This window comes from Glycine max, chromosome 7 (assembly GCF_000004515.6).
Source record: "Glycine max cultivar Williams 82 chromosome 7, Glycine_max_v4.0, whole genome shotgun sequence".
Lineage (NCBI taxonomy): Eukaryota > Viridiplantae > Streptophyta > Magnoliopsida > Fabales > Fabaceae > Glycine > Glycine max.
In genome coordinates, this window is record NC_038243.2 from 31,807,140 (window position 1) to 31,816,895 (window position 9,756).

General features: G+C 33.3%; 1 protein-coding gene across 1 annotated transcript; it reads right to left on the minus strand.

Annotated features, from left to right (window-relative positions):
- Positions 1-1,324: 1,324 nt before the first annotated feature.
- LOC106799301 (uncharacterized) lies at positions 1,325-4,119 on the minus strand. The gene is made up of 6 exons (XM_014777498.1): positions 4,025-4,119; positions 3,757-3,956; positions 3,301-3,396; positions 3,160-3,224; positions 2,073-2,364; positions 1,325-1,914 (listed from the first exon to the last, which is right to left on the minus strand). Exons 1-6 carry the CDS (start codon positions 4,117-4,119, stop codon positions 1,325-1,327), a joined length of 1,338 nt encoding a protein of 445 aa, XP_014632984.1.
- Between the last annotated feature and the right edge of the window lie 5,637 nt (positions 4,120-9,756).

Genomic DNA, 9,756 nt, shown 5'->3' on the forward strand with positions numbered 1-9,756 from the left:
GAATATCAGTTATTAATAAATAGTAGAAAAATAAAGGAATATGGATTTCATATTGGGCATTCTTGTAGGTGTATATTCTATGTAATTACTATTAGAATCAATTTTATAGTACTACATTGCAGATTAATATCAATAAACAAAAAAGACAGGATAAATAATTCCCTATTTGTTGTTTGGCAGTCAAAGGATGACAAAACAAAATTTTTAGTGCTTATTCATATGTTGTTCGTTGTTTAATTCTAAACTCAAAGTTGATAATATCAATCAGTCAAAATGGATCGGTGCATGCATTGAAAAGATTAACTAATTAAAAAGTATTGGTTTGATGTATAGAACAGAATAGCAGGAGAAAGAAAACCTAAGTATCTAGTGAAAAAAGAAAACCACAACTTTGGGAATCTGGATGGTGAGTTTCATCACAGTATGATGGTTACAGTTAAAATTTAAACAAAACAAAGTAAAATATAGTTAACATAATTTTAATATATATTCTAAATAATTTAAGACTTACCTTGCTTATAACAGATGATGAGTCTGAGCTCATCGTTGTCCCAGTTGAAGTGGAGGATGATGATGAGTCTGAGCTCATCGTTGTCCCGGTTGAAGTGGAGGATGAGTCTGAACTCATGGTCGCAGTGGTCTGAGTATTGTTTTTTTTTGGAAACACAGGAGAAATGGATGGTGGGAGAAGAAAAGCTGTTTGGAGAAGAAGTGTGGGACTGATGCAGTGGTTGGTGAAAAGATGTAGCTGGTGGCACATAAATGAAATTGGAAATTGTAGAGCATTGAATGCTGGTTCTGAAGATTGGACATGGAGAGTGATCTGAATCATCATGAATGTATCTCTGGTGTTGCAGGCAGCTTAAGTGTTTTTTTTTGTTAGTGAATGTCATAAATAATATTGATAAATATAAAAATGCAGGGGAAAAAATTTATCAGAGAAAATCATTGTAATTATGTATTTGGCAGAAGATATATTCAATATTAATGGTCTCAGCAAAACAATTATACATGTTCTAAATATATATTTTCAGAAGATGATATTTTGTATAGTAGACGTAATGATAATAATAAATTAATAACAGTAATAATAATAATAAATTTAAAATCAAGCAAAATAGATGCAATTTATAGATTGAATTTAGCAGTATAAATTGCAATAGAAAAATTGTAATGTAGAAGATGATATTATGTGCCTTATAATAGAATATTCGGCAGTGGCTGATATGATCTTGTATTTAGCTGTATATGAGAGCGTATTTTTAGTGATTGTTAAATAAAGTAGTATTAGGAATAAAAACTAAGAATTGTGTTAGAAGAGAAATTATATTAACCTTCCTAGATTATTGAAGACTTCTTTGAAAACTACATTGGTGGTAGAAGTCATATTTTTCTGGTCTTTATCATGGATCAAAATTTTCAAACCTTTCTTTGTTTTGACCCTTGATAATGCAACATATAATTGACCATGGCTAAAAACTGGTTTTGGCAAATAAAGTCCGACTGTGGACAGTGGCTGTCCCTGAGATTTGTTAATTGTCATTGCGTAAGACAACATGATTGGAAATTGTCTCCTTAAAAGTTTAAAAAGCCATGGTGATTGTGAAGGGGACATGGACATTCTTGGGATGTAAACCATATGTCCTGAATATTTGCTAGAAATGATTTCAGCCGCAATTACATGCTTTGCCAGTCTTGTAGTTATTAATCTTGTGCCATTACACAGGCCTTGAGTTTGATCTAAATTCCTTAAAAGCATTATAGGAGTTCCTATTTTAAGCTTGATACAATGATTTGGCAGACCAGATGTCATCAATGAATTAAGGAATTCAATAGTTATTGTTTGAAAATAATAGCTTTCATTGGTTTCTGATTTGTCTATAGAGTCAGAACTTAGGTATTCCATGTGCTCACCTGTGATAATTTCTGCAGTTAGTACGACAGTTGTAAAGTTAAAGATCTCTCCAAAACAGAGGAAACATAAAGTAGATAATAATATTTAAAAATTGGTAATTAAGCACGGTTAATTTAGATACATGTAATATGAATTGGATTAGTGATTCTATGATTACCTGGGATTAATGATAGTATATAATCATTGACCTGTTCGACTGTTTCGTTGGTTGAAGCTAATATTGCCCTGCTGTTGAAGTACTGACTATCATTGTGATGTTGTGTTAAATCTAGGAATGTTGAGTTAACTATGGCATGGATTGGATCATTATATTGAGTTATCAACAGGTCCTCAGGGATTTCAATTGTGGAATAGCCATCATTTTGAAGTCCAATAATTCCATCTCCAATGTCAAGGATCCACTTAGCAAATGCAGCAGTTTCTTGTTCATTTGGTGATTGTTCATTGTTCTGCAAACGCATGTTTTTTGTCAGTCTTAAGACCTAACATGAATCCCATAAATAAGAGGAATTGATTGTTGCATTGATGATGTCTGAGCGACTTCCCCTTGGAATGACTGGTAGTATTTGTCGAAAGTCTCCACCAAATACGATGACTTTACCTCCAAATATTTGATTTGACCTGGGTTTAGTTATAATTATATCTCTTAAAATTTGGTTAAGCGCTTCAAAACAAAATTTGTAAGCCATTGGTGCTTCATCCCAAATAATTAGGCTTGTTTGATTTAGCAATTCAGCTAATTCACTTCCTTGATGAATGTTGCATGTTGAGTCTTCAAAAATGGGTACATGTATTTTGAATTTTGAATGTGCAATCCTACCGCCTGGTAACAATATAGAAGCTATGCCACTGGAAGCAACTATAATAACAATTTGATTGTTTGCTCTCAATGAAGTTGCCAATGTTCTCCATATGAAGGTTTTTCTTGTACCTCCAGATCCATATAGGAAAATATGCCACCTTGATTTTTGTTGACGGCTTCAATGATTTGTTTATAAATTAATGTTTGTTCATCTATAAATATTTATTAGTTTATGTTAGATGCAGAAGAAGAACAATTTAAATTTAAATTTGAAAGGTATGGCACCTGTCATGGATGAAAAAGGTTGCAGAAATTCTGATTTGGTGTCATCCTTGTTGTAATTTAGTTATGCTAATATCAGGCTATTGGCTAGATAGGACGTGCAAGCAGCATCCTAAGGATATGGCATTGAAGGATAGTCTTTAAGTGATTTTTGATTTACGTGCAGCAGTTGTTCAATCTCCAGCAATGCCAAATTACTCAGATGATTATCATCGATGTGTAATTCTAACACATTAGACGTTAGCAGTCAAATTATGATTATTGTTCATGGGATTGAATGTAAGAATTAATCAAAACTAACCTGTATTTATTGTTGATTTGCTATAATGATATGCAATGTCATCAGCTAGCCAATGCCATGTTTGATTCCAAACTTCTTCAGGTTTATTGATGGTACCTGTTAAAAGCATCAACACAAATAATTTCCTCAAATAATTAGTTGTGCCCTAGTCCTTTGCCTCTTTGATTGCTTCAATGAATTCTCTATCATCTTGTAAAAACCCCACGGCAAAGCATGCTTCTCTATATGTAGGGTATTGAATATTTGTAACAATTCTAATATCCTCAAATGAAGTAGCTTCTTTGCAGGCAGTAAGCATCATCCTTAAATAAAACAATTCTCCTGTCGTTAGTGGGACACATATAAGCCTTCCAATAGTGCATCCTTTCTTTCTAAGTTGCCATGATCTAGTATTTTCATTATATACAAGCTTTGAAACAAATTTTGAATAAGTCAGATTTCTTCCTTCTGAAAAACATTTGTTGGCGTTCATCCAAGCTAAAAATTTGGAATCTGAAATGCTTGGCTTGGATAGGACATCATCAATATCATCATGGTCCTCATAAAGAACACTGTGTTGGCCTGGAAGATGGAAATATAATCTTTCAACATCAGGCTTCCTAACATGTATTGGAAAACTAAAAATTCTCCAAGCAGCTTCACAAGGAGAAATGTACCTGGCATAAACATTAATTTAGTAAAACAATAACGGGCACATTAATTACATATGTTCAATTAATGGTACCTGCAGTCTATATATTCTTTAATCTCATATTTCTGGTTGGTAGCATTCTGGATTTCATCATTGTCATCATAAAGCATAACAGTAGTGACTGTCATACCCTTTGTTTATGTATTTGAATAAATATTTGATTGAAGTACTTTGATTGCACCATTCAATATTGACATGCGCTTGGTATTTTTTAGTAACTTTGGATTATAAGGTACGATGTGTCTATTATCAATGATAACACCATTCTTTGAAATTGTACGACCATCATTTCTTCTATGATATATTGGATAACCATTTGGATCTAAAAGGGTGCGAGGTTGGAACATTTTAGGATAAAATATGCTACACTTTCCTTCTTTCATACTTGGAGATTCAGATCATATAATTCCACATGGGCCATGAACCATATGATTTTGCAACAATCTATAGAGTTCTGGGTCATCTTCCTTTGAAGGTATCTTTGCTGATATAATCTGGTCAATTTCGTCTGAAGTTGGATGTTTATTGTCTGGGTGCAAAAATAACAATAAATGGACATGAGGAAGTCCTCGTTTTTGGAATTCTATTGTATGCATATCTGTGATTGTTGAATTATAGTATTAGCAGGAAAACAATAACATATCAATATGTAATAATTATGTTATAGAATGAGAAAAAGTGAAAAGTAATAAATTGAATTGTAAGTTGAACACAAAAAGTTGCTATCAACTTACATGCCACTGCTTTTCCAAGTAGGTGATTCTTTGTTAGGTCTGAAAGCATTTCTTCATATTTCAACTTGAAAACTCGTGAGACAATGTCTGGTCTATCTGCTAGTTTCAAATTCAATGGCGCAAGTAATCTATGGATTTTTGGCCAATTTGGATTACATGTTAAAGTGATAAAAAGATTTGGGAAACCAACATGGCTGCATATCTCCATACCATCAAATTATAGTTGATCCATGTAGCGGGGGCTGCCAACAAATGTAAAAGGAAAAATTACTCTCTTGCCTTTATTTAAACCTTGGCTTGTCCCAACATCCAGTGAATTTTGTAAGCTACAATACTTGTCAACTCTAAGTTTCTTTTGGTTGTTCCTGATGTAGTTGAGTCTTTCCGATTCAACCATGGTATATGCTTCAGCAATGAATTGTTGAAATAGTCTTCTAGAATGCTATAAAGTTTGAGCTTCATTTGGTCTACAGTGAAGTCTATAAGCAAACCACTCTCTCATAGTGAGACGATTTCTCTCTCTCTCTTTTTTTTTTGCTGTTTGGTGTTGCACGGTGAAGTATGCCAGGCCTATATCCATCTTCACCATAAGGGAAAAGCAGAGGGAATTGTAGGCCTAGATAGCTAGAGTGCAATTCATGTATTCTCTGTAACTGTCCATTTTGAATCTCAAGAATAATATCTTTTCTTGAGTTGGGATTAAAATCACCTACAATAAGTGCAACAACTTCTGAAACAGTTGGAACATTGTATGTCTGACCATCCTTTTCACGAGTAGATATCAATCTTAATCTAACATGATCGAAATCACTATTTGCCAATCTATGTCTAGCCATCCTAAAACTTTTAGCATGCGCATTGTGTTTATCCAGCATTTCACTAAACTTGAAACAATTTCCAGTTGAATTCCATCATGCTGGTTGAAAAAAGTAATGTTAGAACTGATATGTAACTGAAACAATATCTGTCATGAATGTATGATTTGTATAATTATAGAAATGAAAAATTCAGTACCTGATGGCATTAATTCTATTTTTAACTTCATTGTCTGTGTCAAAGATATATAATGGTGCAAATTTGGGTTCTTTTCCAGACATTGGTAATAAATTGCCTATGCGGTGACATGGTTGACCCTGAATTCTAATTGTAGGAGGTCCTCTTGAACGGTTAATTGATTTGTCTAGTTTAATACCAGCAGAAGTAAATGCAAGCATCGTGTTATATGTGCATATATTTTGTTGATAATTTCTACCTTCAGTTGAATTATGATCAAAGAGAAGTCGGTGCAAATACTAGGGTGGATTTTGTAATAATGGAAGTTCAACTTTGCCATCTCCACAACATAAGCTGAACCTCGGGCTTCTACTATTTTTATGCTTTGATGTTCTTTTATTATACCACATTTTTACATTACATTGTTTACACTGGATTAGTTGGTCACCAAGATCAGAATAGCCTGAAATTGTTTAATTATATATGGAAAGATGAGGGTAACAATTGATAAGATGGAAAAAAAATGTCAACTGATATGGTTGTGAATGATTCAAAATTATAATTCTCACCTTCAGTGTCAATTAGAGGGTCGTTGGCAGAAGATTGGTAATGTTCATTTCCAGGCGAAAAATTTAAATAAGATGCTATAGGGATTACAATTACATATGGTTATTATATTTCAGGAATGAAAAAATGTTGAATAAAGGAGTTTGTTTGCATGGCACCTTGTGTTGATTCAGAACTTGGATCCTCTGATGAATTAGTTTGGATTGCTTATAGATAGAGAAAAATCAAAGTTAAATGGAATCAAATAATCAAAAGCAATGTATTTTACATGCAAGATGGCTGGTATAGTTTCTTACTATGATAATTCCTAGATTGTGAAGTAGACTCCATGATTGGCTGTGAAGGGGCCTGAGCCCGAGGTTGCCGTTTTTTTTATCTAGGATATATTTTCTATTTATTCTAGCATTCGCTGAATTAGACTTGTCCTTGAATTGTTTTTTATCCATGGTGTTAATGGCAATTGTTGACTTGATCGAGTTATAAATTAATGAGAAAATGGCGATTGAGATCAACTAAGAAATAGTCAAGTTAATGTGGAATGCATGCGAGACATTCTTATGGAAGCAATGCCTTCCAAGGTTATTTTGATGATGCCAAAGAATCAAGAGTTAAACAAAGTTTCAAGCAAAGATTCAAGAATCAAGTTTCAAGATTCAAGATTCAAGAATCAAGTTTCAAGTTTCAAGAATCAAGAATCAAGATCAAGATTCAAGACTCAAGATTCAAGAATCAAGAGAAGACTCAATCAAGATAAGTATTAAAAAGTTTTTCAAAACATTGAGTAGCACATGAATTTTTCACAAAATCTTTTACCAAAGAGTTTTACTCTCTGCTAATCGATTACCAGAAGGTAGTAATCGATTACCAGTAGCCAGCATTGTTTTTCAAATTGATTTACAAAGCTGTAATCGATTACCATAATCATGTAATCAATTACCAGTGTTTTTAAAACGTTAAGAATTTCAAAATTCAAAATGAAGAGTCACATCTGTTGATGTGTAATCGATTACACCTTAATGGTAATCAAGTACCAGTGACTGTTTTCGAAAAATTCATTTCCAAAAGTCACAATTCTTCAAGTAACTTGTTTCTGAAGATTCTTTCAAAAGTCACAACTTTTCTAAGTGACTAGTTTTAAAAGAAATTGCCAAGAGTCACAAACTTTGACTTGAGTCATCAAAAGATTATAAATATGTGACCATGGCATGAATTTAAAAAACGATCCATCATTTCTTTCAATCATTCTATCTTTCAACATCTTCTTTCATTTCTTTTAACAGAACTTTCTGGTTTCATTTCTCTTCATCCTTCTAAAAGTTTTTGTTCAAAACTTTCTCTTCCAAGAAAAGTTCTTTGTTCAAAAACTTGTGCTATTCATCTTTTTCATTCCCTTCTCCCTTTGCTAAAAAGAATTCGCCAAGGACTAACCGCCTGAATTCTTTTTGTGTCTTTCTTCTCCCTTTTCCAAAAGAACGAAGGACTAACCGCCTTAATTCTTTTGTGTCTCCCTTCTCCCTTGTCAAAGAATTCAAAATGACACAGTCTAATAATTCTTTTGATTCTTCCCTTTCCCATATACAAAAGATTTCAAAGGACTAACTGCCTGAGAATTCTTTTGTATCCCCATTCACAAAGTTTCAAAGGTTTAACCGCCTGAGAACTTTGTCTTAACACATTGGAGGGTACATCCTTTGTGGTACAAGTAGAGGGTACATCTACTTGGGTTTGACTGAGAACAAGAGAGGGTACATCTCTTGTGGATCAGTTCTAGTGGAGGGTCATCCACTAGGTTGTTCAAAGAGAACAAGGGAGGGTACATCCCTTGTGGATCTTTGCTTGTAAAAGGATTTTTACAAGGTTGAAAGAAATCTCAAGGACCGCAGGTTGCTTGGGAACTGGATGTAGGCACGGGTTGTTGCCGAACCAGTATAAAAACTCTTGTGTGTTTGTCTCCTTCTTCCCTACTCTTTTACTTTCCGTTGTGCATTTTAATTTCTGCTTTTACTTTTGGTTAAGTTTCTCTTCTACTCCTTATTCTCTTAACAACATAAGTAAAAGCCTTAGAAGAGTAAAATTTTAATTAGTAAAGGTTTAGGAATAATTAATTCAACCCCCATTCTTACTTATTCTGAGGCCACTTGATCCAACAATTCTGAAAATAAGAGAAATGGACAGCTGAAGGCCAACAACAATAGTCAACATTGACAGCTGGAAAAATCTGCATATAGGAATGATGACACTTGCATGTAGAAGCATCGGTGGGTGAGACTGATGGGAAAGCTAATATGAAAGATGTAGTGGATTTTTTGTAATCACATATATAGTATATACCATTCAGCTTGATGTATGTTTTGTTTTCTTCGGACGATGCAGAACAAAACACAGCACAAACAGCTTAAGGAAATGCCAAATCAAAACAACTTTTCGTTGATTTGAGCAATTAAGAATGTGTTTATTGCTGAATTAGACTTGTTTCTATATTTAAAATTTCTACGTCCTTAATGGAAATTGTTGTACTTTTCGAAGATAGAAATTAATTTTAAAAAATGAAACAAATTTTGAAAATAATAGAAATGCCTAGCTGAGGGGCTAAGTGTATGGTTCAACATTGACACCTGTGAAAGTCGGAGATACATGAATGATAATAGTTGTATGTATAGCCACGGCTTGCCGACATTTGGAAAAAATCTAATATCAAAGATCTTCTGTGTGCAGAAGTAGGGAGAATAAATTTTGGTGAACTACAAAAAAAATGTCATTGCTTTATTTGACATTATGATAAAAAACTGTATCATATTTATTGTGGTTTTATCATATCATGTACCATTGCTCGAATGAGTGATAAATGCTATTTGTGTTAGACCGAGAAGTGCTTCATATTTGCTTATACAGATGATCGAGAATACAATTTAAATTGGATAATAGCAACACATGAAATTAAGTTTGGGGGAAAAAAACTTTTGGCTCCAGAGTGCAAACACACAACAGGTTCTAGTGCTAAGTTAACACATATATAGACTTTTAAGCAAGAGATTATGGAGAACTACAACCAAGAAGCTACCATATCATGGAAAAGATATATTCTTTAAAGGAAAAAGGGTGTAATAATTGATTGTCCTGATTTAATTGGCTTAATTAATATCAGTTACGATCATGCTGAAATAAACCATAGTCTGGTAATAATGATTTGGTTATCGGTTTGAGAACTGATTAAAAATATAATTCAAATAGGACAGTCTTAACATAAAAGATATCTAAATAACCAAAAGTTAATCCCTGTTTTCGTGTTAGGAATCTATCAGACATGTCCACCCTAACAAAATGTTAAACAGGGACAGTACAACAAAAGAACGTCAATGTTTCAACAATTGGACGACTTGCAAATAATAGAATCCATACAACGCGAAAAAAAAATGCAAGTAGCTGCACTCATTCAATTTGATCATGTCTTGCTAATTTGTTAGATGAAAG